The sequence below is a fragment of the Saccopteryx bilineata genome, chromosome 4 (assembly GCF_036850765.1).
Source record: "Saccopteryx bilineata isolate mSacBil1 chromosome 4, mSacBil1_pri_phased_curated, whole genome shotgun sequence".
In the NCBI taxonomy this organism is placed as follows: Eukaryota; Metazoa; Chordata; class Mammalia; order Chiroptera; family Emballonuridae; genus Saccopteryx; species Saccopteryx bilineata.
Genome location: NC_089493.1, coordinates 2,627,940 through 2,651,743, shown reverse-complemented (window position 1 = coordinate 2,651,743; position 23,804 = coordinate 2,627,940). Strand labels below are relative to the sequence as shown.

General features: G+C 61.3%; 1 protein-coding gene across 2 annotated transcripts in view; it reads left to right on the top strand.

Moving 5' to 3' along the window:
• The first annotated feature begins 7,866 nt into the window (after positions 1 to 7,866).
• Positions 7,867 to 23,804, top strand: part of KIF26A (kinesin family member 26A) — a 42,246-nt gene continuing 26,308 nt past the window's right edge. The window contains exons 1-3 of one of the 2 annotated variants that reach the window (XM_066273350.1): positions 7,867 to 8,004; positions 10,651 to 10,896; positions 22,750 to 23,202. In XM_066273350.1, the coding sequence (XP_066129447.1) occupies positions 7,867 to 8,004; positions 10,651 to 10,896; positions 22,750 to 23,202 (837 nt within the window). Of the gene's footprint in view, positions 8,005 to 10,109; positions 10,296 to 10,650; positions 10,897 to 22,749; positions 23,203 to 23,804 lie in introns of those variants that run through there. The other variant, XM_066273351.1, reaches the window with a different exon arrangement.

Genomic DNA, 23,804 nt, shown 5'->3' with positions numbered 1-23,804 from the left:
GACAAGTCCATTAAGGGGCAATGCTCTGCCCATCTAGGGCTGCTGCTCTGTTGCAACCAGAGACATCTTTTAGCACCTGAGGCAGAGACTATGGAGCCATGCTCAGTGCCCGGGCCAATTTGCTCGAACCAATTGAGCCATGGCTGCGGGAGGAGAATAGGGAGTGGAAGAGAGAGAGAGAGAGAGAGAGAAGGGAGGTGTGGAAAAGAATATAGTCATTTCTCCTGTGTGCCTTGACTGGGAATCAAACCCAGGACTTCCGCACATCAGGCTGACACTACCACTGAGCCAACCTGTCAGAGTTAGTTTTTTTTAGTAATTCTGAACCACACCATGCTCTTTGATGGGAGTTTAAGTTTCTTCTAAATGTGTTCAAATACATAAAGTAATCTATTTTCTTCCTCCCTTCCTCCCTTCTTCCCTCCCTCCTTTTGTTTCTTCCTGCCTTCTTCCTTGATGCCTCCTTGTGGAGTGCTCTGAGTGCCTGCTCCGGTCTGTACCCTTAGGGCTCAGCTGACACCCCTAAACATCCATTCACCTCCTACCCTGGAAATGCTCTCAAACCTCTTTCCTGGGTTGGGTCCCATTCCCTTGATCCTACGTCCTCTTACTCCTTGCTTTAGGGGAACCCATCTGCCAAAAAATTTTGAGATGGGAAAAATCCAAGGCCAAGTTTTTGACCTTTGTTCCACTCCCATGCTCAGTTGATAATTTGCTGGGTACAGAATCTTAGTGAGGGAACCAATGCGCTTGGTTTTGGAAACTCTGTTTCACCAGCTTCTATTGTCTATTGTTACTGCTTAAAGTCGGATGACATCCGCTTCTTATTTGACATGTTACCCCCCACCCCGCCCCCACCTCCACTAAGCTGTTAGTATCTTCTATCATATTAGCTCCTGGTATTGTTTTGAAATTTTGCAACTATGTTATCCCCCTGCCCCTTTTTTTCTGCCACGCACTTAAGATCCTTAGTCATTAGTTCCCCAAATTATATTTTTACATGATTCCCCTCACCCATATTTTTTCTGGAATTCCTATTATTCAGACATGAAATGTCCTACTTTAATCTTGTAATCATTTCCTTCTCCTTTATTTTCTTTTTCTTTACTTCATGGGAGAGTTTCGTAACCTTATTTTTCAATCCTTCTTTTGAATTTTGTTTCTATATTTTTATTTTCCAAGTGCTTTTCTTTTTGTTCTCTGAATGGCATTTGTACTTAAGTACATAAAACTCAGTATAGGCCCTGGCCGGTTGGCTCAGTGGTAGAGCGTTGGCCTGGCGTGCAGAAGTCCCGGGTTCGATTCCCGGCCAGGGCACACAGGAGAAGCGCCCATCTGCTTCTCCACCCCTCCCCCTCTCCTTCCTCTCTGTCTCTCTCTTCCCCTCCCGCAGCCAAGATGGCCCGGGCGCTGGGGATGGCTCCTTGGCCTCTGCCCCAGGCACTAGAGTGGCTCTGGTCGCGGCAGAGCGACTCGCCGGAGGGGCAGAGCATCGCCCCCTGGTGGGCAGAGCGTGGCCTCTGGCGGGCGTGCGGGGTGGATCCCGGTCGGGCGCATGCGGGAGTCTGTCTGTCTCTCCCCGTTTCTAGCTTCAGAAAAATACAAAAAAAAAACAACAAAAAAAATTTAAAACTCAGTATAATCTCTTCTTTTTATCTGCAGAATCCCCCCTCCATGGCCACGCCCAAGTTGAGTGTGAAGATGCTACAACTCATGGGGCTGTGGCTCTGATGTGGTTCTGGAAGTGACCGGCTGCTCCTCACATGGTCAGTGGGGCTGCGGGCAACCTACCACGCCCACCTTCGTTCATGCAGCAGACATGCTCACACTGTACTCATTCTCCATGAGTGCAGCAATGCTGTGTAAGGTGTATCCACACACACACATGCTCACGTGCACACACGCAGCCGATATCCAAAAGGCCACCTTCATGCCCAGCTCTCCACAGACCCAGGGCTGAGCCAGACTCCGTCCCTGCCCTGGAGCGCACTGCGGGTGTTCTGTGCTGAAGAACCATTCAGATAGAAGGCTCCTGGGCAAGCAGCGAGGCCATTTCTGCTGGCCCAGTGGCAGGGTTATGATGCGGCTGCCCGGAGGTTTTTCCAGAGTTTTCTAGCTTACATCCTCAGACAAGGCGCTTGGAGAGCTCTGCAGGACCCCTGTCCCAATGTATCCTTCCGCCCCAGCCGCTGCCTGCCCTCAAGCTAGAGGCTGCGTCCAGGGCTCCGATGAGTAGAGGCAGAGGGAACAGGAATAGGAAGGGAGAAGGAAGTCAGGGCTATGGGGTGTGGTGGGGAGGCCACACGGATGGCAGGGCATTTGGTACACCCCTCATTCTCAGGGCCCTGAGGCAAGTCCTGCCTCTCTCAGGGCCTCAGTTTCCCTACCTGCGTAAGAGGGAAACTGAACCAGGCGATCGCAAACACTTTTCCTTTAGACCAGAGACTATGGCCAACGTGCTCCATCTGCTGGCGTTACTTGGAAGCGTCCTCATTCCAGATGCGGCTGTGTGAGCACAGATTGGCTTCCCAGGGTCCTTGCGCTCCCCGTCTGACCCTCGGGGAATCCTGGAGGAGGCGGTCTACTCCTGCTACCTGCTGCCCTTCCTGCTTGGCTGACTGCTGTCCTGAAATGTTCACCGACACCCACCCAGGAGTGCCTGGTCAGAGCTGGGCTCTGGGCACCCAGAGGTGAATCTCATCTCTGCTCTGGAGGGGCATGAGAACATGCCAGGTGTAGCAGGAGTATGAGGACTTGGGGACTTGTTCTGTCTGGGACTGGGGGCCTTCCTAGAAGAGGTGGCACCTGACTTTGACCTGGGGTTGGAGTTGGCCATCTGTGAGGGAGAAATCCCGGCAAAGAAGACAGGCAACCTATGAGGGCTTGGGGGTTGGGGGCATGGAGAAGAATTTAGGCAGCTGCACCTTGGAGGAGGAGGGGGTGGGGGTGAGGGGCCCGGAGCGCAGGAGATCCTGGCTGGAGGCCTCGCAGGCTGGCTGAGGGACTGTTGCTTTATGCTCAGAATTTCTTCCAGGGGCTGGGCACCCTGGCAGGCTGGGTTGAGCGCCAGAGTACACTCTGTCACAGTGAAGGGGTTTTGGGGACAACTCAGTGCCACGTACATTTCTTCTGAGGATCTGGGAGGATGGACATAGAGCATGAACGCTTCCACTTGGGCCAGGAAGTGTCCTCAAGCTGGGTCAACCCGACTGACCTGGGCTGGGCTGGGTGTCCTGGTCAAATCGTCCTGGGTCCAGTGTCTGGCACTTTGGCCTTGCTCTGGGCGGGACAGGAGGGAGGGGCCAGTGCAGAGATGCAGGCTCTGGGGGTGGGGGCAGGGAGGGGAACGGAGGGCAGGAGCCCCTGAAATGGGAATCCCACAGAAATGAACAAGAAAGCACGTGCTTGGGCCCGCTGTGCCTTTACTTTTTGAACAAGTACCAGTGCCTACCTACTCTGTGCTGGGAACTGATATTATGACAGGGATGATGGACAATAAATAAGAAGAAGAAGGACCATGTATGTAAGTTCATAATAGGGTACCGGGGAGGAAGACTAAACTGTTAGAGGGCTGGGAAACATTGGGACTGGTGGAAAGTTTAGGTCGGGTGGGTACAGAGGCGAGGCATTGGGAAGAGAAGAGAGCCTCGTGGATGTCTGGGCTAAAGCACCCGCTGCAGAGAGCAGGGACAGCGGCAGCAGTCCCCACAGGGGCTGCCGGGCAGGTTTACGGACAGCGAGGAGGCCGTGTGGCTGGAGCCCAGGGAGGAGGTCAATGAGGCCTCACGTGGCACTGGTGCTCACCTGGCTTGCGCCTGCGTGGGGAGCACGGGTGCACAGCCGAGCGGCGGAGTAATCTCACGGCCTTCTTAAATGCTCCCCTGGGCTGCAGTGTTGAGATCAGAACCAAGGGGGCGGCAGTGGACGCCACAGCCGCCAGGTAGGGGCTACTGCAGTAAGTAGGTTGGCGGCTGAGACCGGGCGTGAGCAGCGCAGGCTGCGAAAAGAGTTCTGACTCGGGACATACCTGCAAGGGGCCGGGGACAGGAGGTCCTGGTGGACAGAATGCGGGGGCGATGAGAGCAAGCAGGAGTCGAAGCCGACTCCGGGGTGACCGAATTGAGCGAAATGAAAGACGGATGATGGATCAGCCAACATCCCTTCCCAGAGCCCATCCCACCGGCTGGAGGGAGGCGGGGCCACGGGCGCTGGCCGAGGTGCTGAAACCACGGTGCCCGCGGCGCTCTGAGAGCTGCTGGTAATAAGGTGCCACCTAAGGTGGGCAAAGGGCAGGAGGGGCGGTGGGACTGAGTGACCGGCCTGCAGAGGCCTGGCCTCATCCTACTGGTCTCTCTTCACTTGACAAACCCTTACCCCGCAGCCGGCTGTGTGACTGATCATCCTCTGCACCTGCTTCTGCCCCCAGCAGGGAGCTCCCAGGTCAAAGCTCATCTTATCCTCCACAGCAGCACACATCCGCAGCCAGGCCCTGGGGCCGAGGGGAGGAGGACACAGCAAAGCATAGGGAGGGGCGACCCGCAGACTCAAAGCAGATGCCTGGGATGAATTCTGGCAAGTTGCTTCACTACTTTGTGCCTCAGATTCCTCATCTGTAAAATGAGGATCGTGGTAACACCCCTCCTGGTGTTGTTGTGAGGGTTAAGTGAATTCTGTTAAGTGAGTAAAACAAAGACTGGCTCGTAATAAACACCTGTATTTGCTAACGGATTGAGCTTCCTTCATCAGCAGACACCCCTGAAGGAGGGTTGGTGTGGTGACAGCAACTGCCTCCCACCTGACACCTGCCCTCAGAGTTTGGGGGAGGGGCGCAGCCTGAGCAGAAGGTCCTGCTCTGAATCAAGATTGGCTTGTCAGTCCTGGCTGACTGGCTCAGTGGTAGAGTGTCAGCCTGGCATGTGGAAGTGTTGGGTTCAATTCCTAGTCAGGGCACACAGGAGAAGCGCCCATCTGCTTCCCCCTCTCCCCTCTCCTTCCTCTCTGTCTCTCTCTTCCCCTCCCGCAGCCAAGGCTCCATTGGAACAAAGTTGGCCTGGGCACTGAGGATGGCTCCATGGCCTCCACCTCAGGCACTAGAATGGCTCCAGCTGCAATGGAGCAATGCCTTAGACAGGCAGAGCATTGCCCCATGGTGGGCATGCCGGGTGGGTCCAGGTCGGGTGCATGCAGGAGTCTGTCTCTCTGCCTCCCTGCTTTTTACTTCAGAAAAATAGGGAAAAAAATCGGCTTGCCTCCTAGACACGGAAGGGCTGTCACCACTGACTGTTCTCCTAGGCACCCTTCCCTCACCCCCAAACAAGTGCACAGCCTCTGGGAGTGGTGTGACAGGGTAGTCTGGTGAGCTGATCAGACCTGGGGACGTGTGGGTGGGTTCCAAAGCCCCTGTAAGGAGAGGCAGATGGTCCCATCTTAGAGGGGATGGCGGGTCTGCTCTATACTGAGTGTGGTCCCAGTGAGGGACCTCCGAGTATTCATCTCGGCAGTTGTAGGCACTCCAAGCCTTCCTTATCTCCGTATTAAATACTTAGGTTATGGTTAAAATCCCACAACAGTTAAAAATCACCCAAAAGGGCAAGTAAAGCCTCTCACTGAGCACACCCTCCCCCCTCCCCAGAGGCAGTAACTCTCACCTGTGTCTGTGTGGCTCCCAGGAAGGGTCCAGGCCCTTTTGGGGCATAGGTGTTTACTACAACCATGCTGAGTACATTGTACCTGGGTGACTTTCCAAGAACCCCCGGTTTTTGACCTGGGTTCTACTGTCGCCAAGGATGAAGTATGAGGATTTGTGTCCATTTCCCTACCCATCCCAGCGATGACTGCTGCCAGGGGGCTCATCACCCGCATGTGTGCGGTCTCCTCCCCAGCTCTCCAGGTGATGGCTGAAAGGACTGGTCCCTTCTTGGAAAGGCTGGCTGGGGGGGGCGCAGGAGGGACTGGAGTGGAGTCTGCATGTGGAGTGTGTGCGTGAGAGGGGTCCCACTGTCCCCAGCAGGTGGGGGTGAGATGGTGGTATGAAGACTCCGGTCTCCCCACACCTGGGCAGGAATCTGACGACTCCAGCCCAGTGTCCCCCTACCTTCCTTAAATGTTGCCGCCTGGTTTGATTGGAAGCCGAGTCCGGCAATTAATCCCATCTGAGCTGCACTCAGTGCACAGGGCTTTCTGCTGTGCTCCCTTGGCCTAGATTTCCCCAGGGACAGCTCTGACCGCTGCCGTGTGCCTGGTAAATTAAATGTTCAAAAAATCCCCATGATGACTTTAATCAATCCGCTGAGATGGTGGGCAGTCTCCTCCCAGAAGAGCCTGGTCCACTGGAGGGAGCCCCCTCCCTCAGGCTCGGGGTCTTGGGAGAGAGGAAGGCGTCGTCAGGACAGGGCTGGAGGGGTGCGGCCGGTAGAGGAGGGTGGAAGGTGGGAGGTGTCCGGGTTGGCCTCTGGGGCCCAGGTCCTCGCAATTCAGAACACAGAACCCCGGAGGAAGGGGCTGAACAGAGACAGACAGGGAGAAGGGAGAGTGGGAGTGGACTTTGCCCCTCCTCCCCTTGTGGCTTGGCCGTGGGAGTCTGTCTCCTGACCTGAGGCCTGGGTGAAGACCCTGTAGCCAGCAATTGTGTTTATGATGAGACCACCCGTGCAGGTGGGTGGAGACAATTCTTCCAGCTGCCGCTTGGGGAGTCAGGGGAGGAATCCCGTGAGTGGGGGTGGGGTGGGAGGATCAGTGGTCTTTCCCAGGCACCAGAGAGGGAGCAGAGCTGGCCCGCTTTAGCACTTCAGCCTAGCTGTCTTGTCCTGCCATCTGCTCACTGCGCCTCTCTGAAAGGGCCCAGCGTGCTGACCTCCAGGCCTCCCCTCTTCAATCTTCTTTCTGCCTTGCGGTTTACCTTGCAGGTCCTGTTCAAGGCCCATCTCCCCTAGGCAGTGTTCCCTGTCACCCCCTTAACTCCCAAAACCTTCCCCACGGTCCCAGGTTATTAGGTGACCCTGTTTCTCCTCTCCACTCTACCTGCAGGGGGCGCCCACCAGCACGCGAGACTTGGGGGATCCGGGTCTGAATTTGTGCCTGGGCCAGAGCGTCAGATTCCGACGGCGCGATTTGGCCGCGCCAGGAGACTGCCCCAATCCCCAGCTGGGGAGTTAGTGGAGTGGCCGGAGGGGGTGTGGGTCAGAGGCAGGGAAGGTTGCAGGTGGCGGTGGAATCGGGGTTTTCGAGTGGAGGCACACTGCGATGCTCTGGGGCCCTAGCGGGGCGGGCCTTGGTGGTCTACAGACCGAGGCTGGAGCGTGGAATGGGAGCTAATGAGGAGCTGCTCCGCAGAGGGACACCCTGGAACACAGGCAGAGTGGGGAGCTCAAGGTCACTGTGCTCTGTATACGTTTCCAGGGACTGGAACCCCAAGGCAAGGAGTCCCCGGAACCTTTTGGAGGGGGGCACTGCGATATTCCCCCTGTCGGCAGAGCTTTCCCGAAGCCCAGCTCAGCGGCGCGGCCCCCTCCCTGTGCCTCTGGGCAGGGCACCAGGCAGGGGCACGCGAGGGGTGTGCAGACTCACAGAGAGTGGGGCCCTGGTCCCCTCCCGCCCCTCCTCCTCCCGGCCTCGTGTCGGGGTGTCTGGCTCGCCGCCGCGGCGGAGGGGGCGCTGTCGGCTCCGACGGGCGGGGCCGGAGAGCGGGGTCGCGCGGCGCGAGGCGAGTGCAGGTGCCGTGGGCGCGGGCCGCGGAGGACTGGGGACCTGGCGGGCGGCCCTGCGCGGTGCGGGGCGCGGCAGCGGCGGGCACGCGGCCAGTGAGCGCGCGGGCGGGGAGGCGGCGGCGGGAGGAGCTCGGAGCGGCTCCCCGCGCTCCGCTCCTCCATGGCGCTGCCCGGGCCGCCTGAGCCGCCCCGCGGCGCGCCCCGCAAGGCGCCCAGCCTGCTGGAGATGGGGGCGCTCTGCCTGGACTCGGAGATCATCCTGGGCTTCACTAGTCACCTCTTGCGGCGGCGAGCCAAGGTGAGGGCCGGGCGGCAGGACCCGGCTGGCGGCAGAGGCTCTGTCCCGCCACTTTGCGGCGCGGCTCCTGTGGCTCAGGGTGTCGCTCCGGGAAGGAGGCGCAGGTCCTGAGTAGGGTTCCGCAGCCAGGGCTGGGGACTCGCTGGCTCACTTTCCCCTTTTAGTGCTGCCCCATCTTTCTCTCCCCTCAAGGCTGAGTCGCGAGCTGGAGGCAGTCAGCCAGGGCGGAGAACGCAGCACAGCGACTCCGGGTGACATCGCGCGCCTTGCTGGGGTGGGCGAGGCAAGGGGTCGAGGTCTTGTGGCTGAGCTTGAGTCTCTGAGGTGACTCTAGGTTCCGCGTGTATCTACAGAATCTGCGGGGCTGTGTCCTGGCCTCCTCTGGGGACCCGTGTGTGGGGTGTGAGTGTGTGCTTTCCAAAGCGCCGCAATGGTGCGGACGACCGAAGTTTCGGGTGTGGCCGGCCCGGAGTGTTTAAGACCAGGGCTCCGCGTTGATACGTTTCTGGGATCTTATGTGGGTAGTGAGTGAGTGTGTGATAGACAGTCGCGCTTCCCGGACCCAGTGTGTGGATGGCCCAGAGCAGTTGAGGGGTGGGGGCAGTGCTGTCTGCAGGCAATGGGTGTGTGTGTTGGGGGGCATCGATGGTGTCCTGGGGTACCCAGATCCAGATGGGGGCTGACACCCGTTTTCCTTCGGGATGCCGCGATGAGATGGGTGTTGGGAAATTCTTCTGGCCTCCGGCCGGGCGGAAAGGGACTGGAGGCTGTGGGATCTCAGAGTGAGAGTGCGGAGCCCCTGCCCACTTTATTCTCCCTATCTCCGCCACGTTGCGTCAGAAAAGACTCGGGAAGCCAGGAGGAAATCACCCACCCTTCTTTTGGGGGGAGTGCGTGCATGGGTGGGGGAGGACTTTCCAAGGGTGGTGGGCAAAACGTAACGAAGGTAGCTTTGAAGGGTTCAGGAGAGGCGGAGAGAGGTTTGAATATGTCTGAGGATTTCACTGTGCGCGTGGAGAGCCGCGCGCCTGGACCACATCTGCCAGCCCGCCTTTCTCTGGCTTGGCTCCTTCTGGTTCCCCCGGCGCGCCTCCTAGCTCAGGACGCGTGGCGCCAGGTCTTTCCAGGCTCGGGGCGAAGGGTGCGCAGTGGCCAGCAGGGGTCGCTCGCGTCATGGCAAGGCGGGTGGCCGCGCCCGCCTAGCCTGTCTCGGGTTTCGGGACTGACCCGGAACGGGGATACAGAACCGCCTGCTGCTTCGGATAGCGGCGACTCTTAAGGCCGGGCTGGAGCGGGAGCAACTGGTCGCCGGAGGAGGTGGGGTGGGGTGAGGGTGGGGGACGACCTCCCAGCCGGAGACAAACAGGCAATTAATTCCGGAGCTAAGTTCCCATCTGCCAGGCCGGCTGACAACAGGTCCTGCGCACAACCCCAGGGCCAGCCGCGCCACCTCCTCCCGCTTCCTGAGCTCATAGCGAGCACACCCACCTTCGTGCACACGCGAGCCTGCAAAGATACGCGTGCCGCTCGCAATCACGCCTAGGCATAGATACACTGCCAGGGGCACTGCATGTTCCGAGGCGCAGACCGTGGAGTCACTCATCCACGCGCGACAGTTAGACCCAAAGGGTGGCCAGCGACACGCGGAGTGCACTGGATTTTTAGGAAAAAGCGAATGGGGGTCTGGGGGCCGGGGTGCGGCCCCTTCCTCGTCCCACTTTATTATGCGACGTTGGGCAAGACCTTCCCGGCAGGGGCCTCAGTTTCTCGCCTGTAAAATGAGGAGTGGGTTGGTGCTTCCCAGGAGACGCGCGGACCCGTGTCCCGGCAAAAGGAGCAGGAAGGCGCATGCGCGAGCGCGTACCGTGTGTTTGAAAGCGGCCTCCAGCGCCCCTCCCTCCCTCCTCCTCCGGCTGGGACTACTAGCGGAACAAGTTGGGGTCCTTGGAGTGGGAGGGGCAGCGCAGCGGGGCAGGATCCCCTCCCCCACGCACTCCCGTGCAGAGGGCTGGGGTGGGGCGGGGCCGTCTTCCTGGAGCCCCGCCCCCACCGGCCTGGGCCCCGCCCCCTCCCGAACGCGCTCGCGGCCACCAGTGAACGCTCTCTGCCATTCGTCCGCTCGCGCCGCCAACTTCGGAGCGGCCCGTGGGGCCATGGGGACGCCCGTGGGCCGTATCACGTAGCCGTGGAACCCCGGGACAGCTCGCACGGCCCCGAAGCTCCCGCCTGGCCCTTCCTGCGTCCGGGCCATGGGCGGCCGCGGCGTCCCCTTGTGCGCAGCTCAGCCCGTGGTACGCGCGGCCGGGCCCCGAGAGGGAGAGTCGGGCGGCGGGGGGCCCGGCGGGCGCTGCGGGACAGAGTCCTAGACACCGAGGATGGTCGCGGGGTGTGGGGCGCCCCCTACGGGCCGGGCCTGGAGGGAGCGCTGGGGCTGCCAGGCCTCTTGCTGGGAGGGACTCTATCCGGAACTCCCGGGATGTAAGGAGAGGGTGGGTGGCAGGTTCGTGTCCAACGCTCCTAAGTTTGTCGAGTGCATCACTCGGTGGGGCCGGGGCGCGCTGAAGTATGGAGTCACCGGTGCTGGGCCCCGGGATGGTGCCGCAGCGGCCAAGGCTCACTGTCTTGTTCCGAACCCACTTCCTGTAGGTGGCCGAGGGCGGCCCGGCCCGGGAGCCGCTGCAGCTGGTGGAGGTGACCCCCCGCAAGAGGCTGCCAGTCGGGCCAGAGCAGGACCCATGTGGCAGCCGCCCTGTGCCCGAGGGCGCCGGGGCAGGGGCAGAGCAGGGCCACTCGGCTGGTGGAGGTGGCTGGTGCGGCCACTGCCACACGAAGCTCGCCGAGCTCAAGCGACAGGCGTGGAAGCTGGTCAGCGGGCCCGGGACACCTCACCGGGTAAGTGACCTCTCCTTAGGCCTGCCCCTCCAAGCAGGCAGGGCCCATGCTGTAACTTGGGAGACCTTGGATCCAGGATAGCGGCCAAATTTCACCTAGTGGTTTTGGCCAGTCTCTGGGCTTTCCTCTCTGGGCTTCAGGTTCCTGGTCTGTCACAGCCCGTATGAATTGAGGTGCTGGGATTGGAGGTGGGATTGGGTGGGCGTTTCTGCCGGAGCAGCAGATGCCCCACAGCTGGAACCACAGTCTGTGTCTGGGAGGGGGAGGGGAGAGAGGGAGGTAGATGGCGGGACTCCACCCAGGGCAGGACAGTTCCTGCCCTGCCAGCAGCAGGAGGTTACTTGGTGCGTTGTTACCCTTGGGGCACCTGGGCCCCCAGCCAGGTGTCTGGAAAGTGTACACCTGGGGCAGAAGAGCTTGGAAGACCAGAGGGTGGACATGCTGCTGTAGGGAGAGGGGTGGCCCTGTCTGTCCCTTCCTAGTGTGGTGGGTAAGAATTGTGTATGGGACGCAGCCAGGGCTCTGCCACCTTAGGCAGTTGCCACCCATCTGGGAATTGAGTATCTGGGCCTCTGGGTTCCCCAGGCTTCTCTGTCTTAGCTGCCAAGGTGTTTGCCAGGGGTGGGGGCATCCTCCAGCCAATGGGCTTGGCCGGGTCTTGGAAGGAGCTGGGACCATTGTTCAAGGAACAATGCACCCTGGAAGTTTGCAAAGCCTGGGAAGGTGGGGGTCTCCAGAGGAAGCCCTTCCCGCCTGACCTTCAGTCTTTTTGAAGGCGTTCCTGGGAAGTCCGAATAATCCCTATTGAGTCTAAATATAGTTCTCCAAGGAGGCCATGTGGTCTGGAAGTGGGGGTGGGACTCTGGGCTCCTGGGGTCCCATGTGCTCCCTGCGTGCTCCCTCTCCAGGGCAGGCAGGGTAGTGTGAGTCTGGTTTCTGCTCCTGGGCACTCTCTGTGGCAAAGGGAGGGGACCTGTGTCCTGTCCTGGGATGGGGCTGCACCCTCCCCCCTCTGCTGTGAGCAGGGTCAGCCTTGCCAGCTCTGTGCCCCAGAGGGTCTGAGTGTAGTTTTAGAGACACCAATGGACCTCAGGCTCTTAGGAGGGTGTGGTTTGGCATAGACTCAGAGGGGCTTGTCAGAGCTGCAGCGCCATCTTGCTAACCCTTTCAGGGGAGACTGAGGCCAGAGAGAGGCAGGGCTTTTATGGCTGAGCTGGATGGCAGCTGGTTGCTGGTTGTTGGAGAGCCCTGATGGGGAGAGCTGCAGGTCCCACCAGCTGCTGGTGGATTCGAGGGTCCCTCTAAGGCAGGGGCAGTCAACCTTGTTATACCTGCCGCCCACTTTGGTATCTCTGTTAGTAGTAACATTTTCTAACTGCCCACTAGTTCCACAGTCATGGTGATTTATAAAGTAGGGAAGTAACTTTACTTCATAAAATTTATACAGCAGAATAACAGTAAGATAAAGCATATAATAATAATTACTTACCAAGTACTTTATGTCGGATTTTTGCTAAATTTGGCAGAATAAATCTTTATAAAACAACTTACAATAGTTAAATCTTTTTATTTATACTTTGGTTGCTCCGCTATCGCCCACCATGAAAGCTGGAATGCCCACTAGTGGGTGGTAGGGACCAAGTTGACCACCACTACTCTAGGGCTGTGGTCCCCAACCCCCGGGCTGCGGACCGGTACCGGTCTGTGGGGCATTTGGTACTGATCCGCAGAGAAAGAATAAATAACTTACATTATTTCCATTTTATTTATATTTAAGTGTGAACGATGTTTTATTTTTAAAAAATGACCAGATTCCCTCTGTTAAATCCGTCTATAAGACTCACTCTTGATGCTTGTCTCGGTCACGTGATACATGTATCCATCCTACCCTAAAGGCCGTTCTGTGAAAATATTTTCTGACATTAAACCGGTCCATGGCCCAAAAAAGGTTGGGGACCACTGCTGTAGGGGGTCTTAGGGCTCTCTTTCTGCAGACAGCTCATCAGGGAAGCCCCCCCCCCCAACCCGCCACTCAGCTCCCACCTGCCCTGGCCTTCCCCAAGTTTGGTGTTTGACACTGAGTCCCTCTGTGCCAGGTGCTCCTCTTGTCCCCTGCCTACCCTGGCACCCAGAGGCCAGCGCACCCCACACACCAGGGTCCCAAGCTCTGTTCCTGCTCTGCACCCCCCCACCCCCGGTGTCTCCTTTTTTGTCATCTGCAGGCAGCCTTCAGGGGCTGGTCTGGGAGTGCCGTCCAACCTGTAGGGTGCTGTGTCTGTGGGAGGGAGGGCCCATTATCCACTGTTTGTTTGTCTAGAGAATGGAAACAGGGCTGTGGGGGGTTGTCCCCAGCCGCGGGATGTGGGGGTTGGGCCGCCAACCCTGGGACCTTGGCAAGTGTCTCTGTCGGGAGGACCCAGGCTCCTCCCAGTGTCCCGGCTGACTTGCGGCTGACTTGCGGCCTGCAGTCTGGCCCAGCCTGCCCAGAGCTTCCTTCGGGGCAGGCTGGGAGGCGGTGGCTGGACTCACACATGTAGCTGCTCCTGCTTTCGGTTTGGGTGGGAGAGCTCTGTGGGGCAGCAGGAGCTGGGGGCCTGCAAGGCCCTGGAAGTGGACCTGCTGTACTCACATTCCCCTGGGGGCCTTTTTTATTGTTTCTCATCGTGAGATGAGCTTCATGAGGACAGCACTTCACAGTTTACAGAGCAGGTGGCCTGCACTTTCTCACTTAGTTCTGGGGGCTTGCTGGGCTCCCATGGCTGGGGTGGGGGTGCGGGTGGGGCGCTGGTGACCTGTGACGTCTGTGCCTGGTCTCAGGTACAGAACAACAGACAGGTACCTGCTGTGAGATCTTGGGCAAGGCTGCTGAGATTTTGGGCCTCAGTTTCCCCCTTCATACTTGGGACTGCTTTTGTACCCATTTTGCAGGTGCGTCAGGCAGTGTCCAGCACAGGGCAGCTTGCCCACCTAAGGCCTTGTTGTTTTTGCTGGTCTTTGGAAGCTGGGGGGGTGCGGGGTGTTGGGGGTGCCGATTTGAGTCTGCCTAGCCATTGGTCAGCCTGGGTGTGACCCTGCCCTGTACTGTCCTCTCCCTCTGCCTGCCTTGTTTCCCTGTCTGGACAGTGAGGGTGACCATGGTCCCCATCCAAGACTCTATCACGAAAGGGCCATGCCTGCAGCCTTTCTGAGTCCTGATGCCCGGGAGTGTGGGGCATCATGGGACATCTGTTCTTGGGCTCAGACTGCCCCCCACATGGGGCCCAGAGCCAGGCCTTCCTCTTCAGTCACACCGGAGTGCCCAGCCTGGTCCTGGCCGCTCTGTCTTTCTGTCCCTGAGCTGGAGCCTGCAGCCTCTCAGCCCTTCCCATCCTGTGTCCTCACCCACCACAGTGAACTGGTCACCACGTTCTTGCAGACCTCTCTTATTGTGCCTCTGGCCCAGACCCCCAATGCCTGCCCATCCCTACCTGGCCAGCCTCAGGGCAGCCAGAGGGGACAGGCCAAACTGTGGACCCAGCAGAGGGGGGCGGGGTCTCCCTGCCAGACCGAGGGCTCATGCTCTCCCTCTATCCCGTGGTGGGTTATCACCAGCACCCCCGGCAGACCCCCAGTCCCCTGCCCCTCCCATGCTCATTGGCAGACCCCAGCCAGGGTCACCTGATGACCTGGGGACTGGCACCTTGGCAGCTGATGGTGGCGGGCTGCTGACCTGCCTCACTTTGAGTTCAGCACGGAGCTCTGGCAGCGCTTACCACCCTCCGCTCCCACCCTGCTCAGGAGGCTGCTCCTTGGCCTCAGCCTTTCTCAGCCTCTTCTGCACTCCGTGGCCACTGTGTGGACTCTGTGTCCAGTGTACTAGCCCGGGCGGGAGCTCTGCCAGGGCAGTTGAAGGGCCCAGGTTACTGAGCAATGTTTGTTGAACGACTGAGTGATCAGGCTTTTCCTCGTATGCCGGCTGTGTTTGCCCTGGGACTGCTGGGCTGACCCTAGCCCTCTCCCCCACCCCCTGTGGAGGTGACTGCCCCCACAGGGAGTGGCGGTTGTCCCTGCCTTCTGGTAGCAGTGGGGGCAGGGATCCCGCTTGGAGATCTGGTCCAGCTGCCACCCAGATGCATCGTGACAGAGATGACGACTCCTCCAGAGACCCATGACATCTGACAGGGGTGTCAATATAGGTGCTGAATTGATTAGCGTCCCCCTGGGGGAAGGGGCTTGATTCTCATTTAGTTCTTCCAGATCTCTCTCTCTCACCCAGGCCTGGATCTTGTCCTCTCTGCCCTTGCCAATGGCCTTTGTCCATTGTGTGGCCCAAGCATTCCCCCCACAGGCTGGACAAAGGGTCTGAAGGCTGCTGGGAGGCGGTGGGGCTCTTGTCCAGGACGCAGCTCAGTGACATGACCCTGCTCTAGGGCTGGAGGCCTGGAGACCTTCCGCCTGTCTCTGGGGCCTGGCTTGGAGATGGCTGTCCTGCCCACTGTCTGTCCCTGGCCATTCTTCTCCCAGGAAGCCTTGCTGGCCCTCTGTCTCCGCAGCTCTTGCTGTGGATCGTACTGGTGTGTGATGGTGGGGTCCTGGGTGGGTAGGGGCTGAGCTGAGCTGGTTGGTGTTGGCCGTTTGCTCCTTGGGCTCAGAATCCCTGGCTCCAACCCTCAACACTGTTTGGAGCCGGGTCTGAGCTGCACCAGCTCCTGGGACCACCCCTGCGCAGGGCCGTGATGTCTGCCCGGGGCGCCCGAGGGTGGGGCTGCGGCCCTCAGCAGTGTTCCCCAGCTGAGCCAGGTGTTGGCAGGCTCCAGAGGCAGCCGGGGAGGTGTGAAAGGGGCGGGCAGCGCCTGGGGCTGGCTGCTGGGCAGCCTCCCAGCTGGCAGGGGACCCGATGACTCAGCTGGGAAGGGATGGGTCTGTGGGCTCTGAGGCTCCCCGGCCACTCTGAGGGCCCAAACCTGGCAGGGCAGAGAGGAGGCTGGTCTGGCCTGGCTTCCCATCCAGCCTCTTTGAGACCTCCACCGGCCCCTGGGCTGGCTCCCTGCTCCCTAGATAGAGGGGATCTCGTTGGTCCCCCGTGTCCAGTGATAGAGTGATGAGCTCCTTGTGCGTGTCTTGTCTCTGCTAGTTCCAGGGTGTCAGGGATGAGGGCGGGCAGTGAGGGTGGGATTGAGCAGGACTGATGCCCTCTGGACACCGGCCAGAGCAGAGGTGGGGAGTCGGGAGCCGGCCAGGGTGCAGGAGCTTTGGGTTTTTGCTTGACGGATCAGTTCTGCTGCTGTCGGGGGTTGGGCTGAGCAGGGGCCTAGGTTGTGACTGGCCTCGCTGCCCTCTGTTAAAGGAGTGGAGGGTCAGGAGGAGAGGGAGGCTACTGGTCAGCCCTGAACCTCCCAGGCTGCTCAGAGTCTGGCCTGGGAGGTGTGTGATGGCTGGGGCCTGGGGTCTTCTCCAGTTAGAAGAGCTGGGTCTTCTCTTAAATAGCAAGGAAAGTCTAGTTTCCATTTTCCTTTGCCTGCCAGGAAGCTCACAGCTTTTCAGCTTCCACCGAGCACATGGGCCCTTTCTCACCTGTCTTATAGCCAACCGCTCACTCTTGTTGGCTCTAATGGGACCGCCTCCGGTCAGGTGGTTCTGTCTCTAATTTATGCTGTATGTTCGTGGGAGCCACACACAGGCTTTGTGCAAAAAGGTGTGGCATGCAGTAAATAAATGGAATAGAAGTTGGTCAAGTGTCCCCGTGGCGTGTCCGGCCTTTGTCTGTCCGTCTGCTCTGTGCAGTGGAGGGGAGGGGCTGTTGAGGCCGGTGGTCCCGTGTCAGGTTCCTGGTCGCAGCCGGGCTGGGTGGCCGGGCCTCTGGGAACCACTTCCTCCTTGTGTGCCCCTGAGCTCTGCGCTCTGGGTTCTGCGTCCCCTCCGGGTGAACAGGGGGCTGAGCAGACCTCTCTGCTGGGCAGGTGGGTTTGGGTGGGGGGCTGGGCGCCATCCCCATGGTGTGGCGTGGTCCCTTCTTTGTGGGGTCTCAGCCTCCCCATGTGTAAACTGGGATCTTGCACGGATTGAGTTGTTTTTTGCTCCCCCAGCTCAAGGGCACTCAGACGTCTGGAGCCCCATGTTGTGTCTGGGGGATCCCCTGGGGCTTGGCAGCCTGAGGGCTGGCTGCGGGGTTCCTGGTGCTCCATGGGAGGGCTCCCTGGCTCTGTCCCCCTGGCAGCCTCCCAGGCTTCGGCTGTGGGGCAGGGTGTGTGGGCTCAGCTGGGCACCGGGGCCGGTGACTCCACACCCGCCGTGTCCGGTCTCAGATGGTTGTCCTTACACAGCCGCCCGTGTTCACCTCTGACCCCGTGTTTCCAGGTGGAGCGTGCCAGGCACTGGCCATGCCTCGCGTCCTGCACAGGGGCGTGGGCTGCAGAGTCAGCCCCTCCCTAAGTGTCCTGTCCTGGGTTCCCCTCTCCCAGCCGCCCCCCCTCAGTGCAAGGCCACAGCCCAACTCTGCTTCCTGCAGTCCCCCACCAGCCCCGTAAACTTGGCCTGTCCAAACCCCGAGGGCGTGTCGGCAGCCATCTCGGCTTGGCCTGCTTGACGGCTGCCCTTGGCTCAGGCACGGAACCTCCTGGTCTTGTCCCTGGACCCCCCTCTCCTCGGCCCCCACCCCTTACACATGTTGAGCCCCAGCTCAGCTGCCCAAGCTGTGCGGCCCAAGCCAAGTGCCTCAGCTTCTCTGAGCCTCAGTCTATAAAGTGAGCATGCTCACGGTAGCCAGCAGGAAAGGCAGTTCCCAGCGGGGTGGGTGTCTGCGGCAGCGGCTGCCCTGGCACTCTGAGGGGACTTGTCCAGCCAGCACAGGGCATCTGCAGGAGCCGGGGATGCCCAGGTGGTGGTGAGTCTGGGTGTCAGGTCTTGAGATGGTGCCAGGGGCCAGTCCTGCCAGGTGTCTGTCTGCTCTGCTGGGTGCTGGGTGATTGGTGAGGACGGCCTGCCAGGTGGTGCCCCCAACCCCGGCGGGGAAAGTCTGCGGTATCCCACATTCAGGTGAAGAGACTGAGGTCCCGGGGCCACAGCCTGCAACCGCAGAGCCAGATCGAAGCGTGTCGGGGTGAGTCCAGGTCCCTCCCCACGCGTGCTGAGCCCGCCCCCCGTGCGGCGGGTGACTTGAGGAAGCCGCCTCCCCACCACCCCCACCCACCTAAGGCTGGCCTGTTGTTCTGGCCTTTAGCCTCCCAGGGGCCCGCTTCGGGGACACCGGGCAGGGGACAGGGGAGGCCATTGAGGAGAGGGGGTCTCAATGAACTAGTGTGTGCCCTGAGCTGCCCAGCTGCCTGGCGCCTGGCACGAGGCCTTGGGGACGGGTGCTGGTCAGTGCTGGGCGTGCTGGGCCGTGCCGCTGGTCCCCCACCCCTCCCCCTGGCAGAGAAGGGAGCCCGGGTCGACTCTGGGCCTTCAGAACCGCCGACCGATGGGGCTGGAATAATCTCCAGGATCCTGGCTGGAGGACAAGAGAGGTCGGGCTGCTAGGTCTTCCCTGAAACAGTCAGACTTGGTGGGCAGGACCTCGGGCTGGGAGTTGGGCCCTTGGTGAGGCTCCTGGTGGGAGGGAGGGGCCCTGGACAGCCGAGTGCGGCTGGACACAGACGGACAGTTTCCAGGCTGGAAAACTGACCCCTGAGTCCTGACCTGCCCTAGTCCCGCCGGGCTGCACGCGACACTGGAATGTTCTGGATGGCCAAGCCAGAGAGGCGGAGCCTGGCCCAGCAGCCAGGGGTCCCTTCCTGGACCTGTTGTCAACTCCGGAAATGGCAGCTGCACGGGGTCACTGCCTGCAGGCTCTGTTTGCGGAGGGGAGGGACATGAGGCAGGGGGGCTGCTGCCGCTGAGGACCCCAGCCCCCCACTTGCTGGCCCGCGTGCACACGCACACCCCACAGTGCGGCGGCCAGGGAGGGGAGCCCCGGGCTCGGCGCTCCTCCAGTCTGGGCACCTGGCCTGGTCTGCCCTCCAGTGTCCCTGCCCGCGTGGTGCTGGGGGTTCCCTTTCTAGAGCTGGGGTGACGGGCTCAGAGAGGGTCGTCTCAACGCCCTGAGGTCCTGGGGCTTCTCTAGTTGGGGAGCAGACCCCTCTATCCTCCTTCCGATGTGGCCTCCGTTGAGGGTCTGTTCGGCTCCTGTCTGGCCCTGTGGGTGGGCCTGACGGGCCTGGGCGGGCAGTAGTGAGTGACGGGCGGCTCGTCCCCAGGAAACTCCCCCCGGGCCCCCAGCTCTGGGGGAACGGCAGGATTACTTAGGGCAACTTGGAGACCCCAGAAACGTGACGAAGAATGGAGAGTCATTGTCAGGAGGGGTGGCTCTCTAAAACCTGGGTGGTGTGACGGGCAGGTAGGTGGTGTGCAATGCTAAATTGAATCAAATTAAGGAAAACATTTTCCAAAGGCACCTAAAATATCTGTTTACTTAGACTGTAAAGAGGAAATGAAAAGTAGTGTCTTGCAGCAGGTCTAATTAGGGTCTTTCTGAAGGTGCCGGGCTCCCAGGGGAGGGGTGTGGGTTCTGAAGGTGCCGGGCTCCCAGGGGAGGGGTGGGGGCAGTGTAGGGTCTGGGCTCTCAGGGCCTAACATTCCTGGGATCAAGGCTCTGACCCCTCAGGGGCTGGGGCCTGTGGACCCCCCTGGCTGGGAGAGGCCTGGCCTTTGGGAAGGGTTGAGGAAGGGACTGCTGCCTCCCTGTCCCCGGCCTCTCGGGCCTCCCCAGCCTGCATGCTGAGGTCTGACACTGTCGGCCCACTGTGGAGGCGCAGAGAGGGCCCCCCAGGGGAGTGGGAGGTGTGGGAGATGCTGTCTGCCTCGTGCCCATCCTGGGCATGGCCAGTGCCAGCCCCTGGGAGAAAACCACCCCCTCCCTGGGGTCCTGAATGCTGGACTCATGGGCTGGGGTGGAGAGCCCAGGTTTGGGACTATCCTGCCCAAAGCTTGCTGGTCCCCATGCTGGTCAGGCGGATTGGAGAGGTCTCTGGTCCTTCCGGTGCAGGTGTGTGACTCTGAGTGACCGCACACAGTGCGTGTTCTGCGCTGCTGGGGCCCGCGCTCCAGCGCGTGCTGCCCGGCCCGCACGGGAGACTCAGGCGGGGGCTCTGAGCCCTGCTGCGGGCACACATGGCTGCCCCAGGCAGGCCTCTCCTGTGTGGCCTCTGCCATCTCCAGTACGTGACCTGAGACGAACGTTACAGAGAGGACCCCTGCCCCATGCCGGAGTGCCCCCCGGCCAAGGCTCTGTGCAGCCATGGTGGCGAGGGTCCCCTGGGAGGTGGCCTTCCTGCCAGTGCTGCCTGGGCCGAGTGTGGGCGGGGCCTGGTGCGTCTGGGTGGGGCTGCCTGCAGCTTGTGAAGGTGGATCAGGGCACTTGGGTAGCTGTTAGGGAAGGGGGACCGGGCAGGAGTGGGGCCTGGGAGGCTGTGGGCTCACTGAGCAGGTCAGGAGGCAGCCCTGGGCTTGTCTTTCTATGACAGGGGGTGCTCCCCCCCCAGGGGCTTTGATGATCAGTGTGCCTCGGGCCTGGGTGGGCCAGGGCCTCTCTGACAGCTGCTGTCTGAATTCCTGATGACACACTGTGGGGGGGGGGGATTGGGCTGGAGTAACTGGGGTGGGGGTTGCTGCTCTGGCTTCCCCACCCCCCATGGCCTCTGCCGGGGTCCTGGTGCATGCCCCAGTCAGTCCCCCCTTTCCCACCTCCTCCCGTGCAGCCCATGGAGGGGGGGGCGGAGGGCTCCCCGAGAGGCCTGAGGTCTGGAAGCCAGGCAGAAGCCCTGGAACAATGGGCTGCTGTGGCCTGGGGGCCGGCTAGGGCCTGGGCCGCCTTTCAAGTTGGGTTAATGGCTCTAGCAGGCACTTCCTCCCCTCACCCCTGTCCACCATTAGTGGCCTCCTGCTGAGTGGAAAAACCGGACTAATCAGAGCCAGACCTGGAAAACGGGGGGGAGGGCAGGCTGGGGGCACCGGGCGTCTGGATTCCATCTGTGGCCCGCATGCCAACCCAAGGGGGGGTTCCTGCAGTGTTTCCACAGCCCCCCCCCTCTACAGGACGCCTCTGGCCACCTCGGTGAAGTTCCCGCAGGGCTGCAGGAGGGAGGGGTGTTAGCTGATGGGAACCAGGCTCACCAGACCCAGGGACCCAGGACAGGCTCTGGGGCCCTCCGGCCCCGGCTGGAGAAAACCTGGACCTTCCCTTCCTGCAGGGCCTGGGTCAGGCACTGGACTTGATGTGGCCGGGATCACCCTTTCATTCAGCCTGGTCTGCTTGGGGCGCGTGGGGTCAGCTGCATGGCTTGGGCTGCCTGGAGCGGAGCTGGTCCTGGGACGTAGGTGCAGAAGGACACCCTGCGCGTGCTGGCCCGCCACCGGCCACAGCTGTCACTCACTGGAGCCTTTCCGGGCACCTGTGTAGACATGGGCCGGGCTGCCACTGTCAGGCTCGGGGAGCCTGGGTGGGTAAATGTGCTCTGCCTCTTACTCTGAGAAATGTTTGCGTTTGGGGGGGCCCGGTCCTGTCTGTGGTCCACAGGGCCGTTAGACTGGAGCAGGCCATCTCGGTGACGTGGGGCTCTGGTCGGCGGTGAGCAGGGCAGCCTGTGGCGGGGGAGGAGGAGGAAGGAACTGGCTCTGCACATGTGCAGCACGGTCAGGTGTGTGTGTGGGGGTGTACAGGCCGGCCAGGCGGGCGACCAGCTGGCCGGGGTGGGGGTGCAGGCCTGCATTCGGGTTCTGCTCTGTTGGGGCGGCACTGGAGGGGTCCTGGGTGGTCACAGCTATACCCTGGCTGGGCCGGTGCTCCGTCGAGGCGGGCTGCCCTGTCCAGGCCTCTGTGGTTGGAGCCCACGTCTTGGGGAAGGGGTGAGGGTGTGAGGGGCCTCCTGGACTTGCAGGGCTCTTGGCCAGGCGGAGTCAGGTGGGGCGGTAGAGGGACAGGGGACGGACTCTTCAGTGAGGTTCCTTGTGGAAACTTGTGCCCTCCATCTCTTCCTCCTCCTTCTCTTTCTAGAGCTATCACTTCCTCCAGGAAGCCCACTCTGATTTCCAGACTAGGCAAGGGTCTCCTCTAGACTCCCCTGGCTTCTATTCTTAGCTATCTCTGGACACCAGGCTTATGGTTGTGGAGAACTGTATGTCCCCCCAGTGTATGGTAGGGGGCACTGGGCTGCAGGGGCCGTCACCAATCAGCATGACCTCTAGGGCCAAGTCCATGCCCGTTACGGAGCATCGAGCCTTGCCTCCTGCCTCCCTGCTGGCTGGTACTCGGAGCCCCGGGACTTCCTGGCCCACCCCTGCAGAGGCATCGCACGTGCACGGACAGCAGGACCACATTCCATCTTCCCCCGCGCCCGGCCAGGGCTGGAGACTTCACAGGAGCCGGGAGAGGGTCTCCAGACGCCCAGTGTCCCCTCGGCCGGGGTTGAACCGGGGAGGTCGTCGCGGCTCTGGAACGGATGTTTCTTCCAACCAGGGTCCGAGGGTGCTGACCGCCCTTAGTCTCATGGAAGGCCCTGGGGTGGGGACAGGCCCCGCTGTGCAGCCTCCCTGCTGCCCCTCAGCCCCGTGGCCTCAGCTACTTGCGGCCGGTGATCAGGGAGCACAGGTGCCTCGTTAGCCGCGAGCGAGCCTGGTGACGGCGGCGGGAAGGTGGTTGCTGTCAAGGGCGTTGCGGGCCTCACTGTTCGGCTCCGATAATTATTTTCCTGCTGGCTGCACACGGAAGGAACCAACTGTCCAGGCTTATTAACCAGTTATGGATTATGCGGCGGCTGCAGGCGCCGGGGCAGGGACGGAATGGGGTGTTGGGGTTCTGGTGCCCGGGATCTGACCACCTCTGTCGCTTACTCCCCGCAGGACCCTTGCCTGTCCGCTCTGCTCCTCGACAAGCTCTCGTCACCGGGGGCCCTGTCGTCCTGCCGCCCGGAGGCCGAGCGCCGCTGTGACGTCTGTGCCACCCACCTGAACCAGCTCACACGGGAGGCCCTGCAGCGGCTGCAGGCAGCTGCCGGCTGCGAGGACCTTGACGCCCCTCACCGAGGCCCTGGCCTCACACCGTCCAGCCCGGCTGCCATGACCGGCCTGAGGGACGGACCCGGGGTGGCCGGCCCAGCGGGGAGGCCGCCTGGCCGAACAGGGCCGGCCAGGAGGAAGGAGCTGGCCTGGCCGTCTGGGCCCAGTGTCCAGGTGTCCGTGGCACCGGCCGGTCTGGGCGGGGCGCTGAGCACGGTCACTATCCAGGCCCAGCAGTGCCTGGAGGGCATGTGGAGCGTCTCGAGAGTCAACAGCTTCCTGCCGCCCTCGTGCCTGGTGAGTGCCCTGGTGCAGTGGGCTGCGGCCTCCCGGGACCACCAGCAGGGTGTGGCCAGCTGTGTCCGAGCTGGGTTCCCTCCAGGGGTCCATGTCCACATCTTGCTGGCAGTGTGGGCTATGGACATTGAAGGGAGCCCCAGACAGTCATAAGGCCCGGGTCAAGTCCACCACAAGGTCACACTGCTGGGCAGGGTCCTCTTATGTCCCCTGGAGCATCGAGTCCACACAGCACCAGCACACGTGGTCGGGGGGTGGCCTCTCTTCCTTCTTAGACCACGTGGGGCAGTGTGGGCTGATGGGAGGGTCCCGTGGGCTCCTAAGACAAGGTGAGATCTTCATCCTCGGGGGTTGGGGGTCCTCATGAGGAGGGTTCCCCCATGGTCCCTCTCCCTCTGAGCTCTGCCAGGCCAGGCTGCCCCCAGGGGTGCGGTTGGGGGATGTAGAGCCTGGTGTGCTGGGAGGCCTGTGCCCACTCCCTCAGTGGGTTGGTTCTCGGGAACCCCCTCTTTTCAATTGGCTGCAGAATGCTCCCCCTCCTCTGGCCCACCAGATTGCCACCAGAGCAGCGGGCACAACCTCTGTGGAACCGGCTCTGGGCA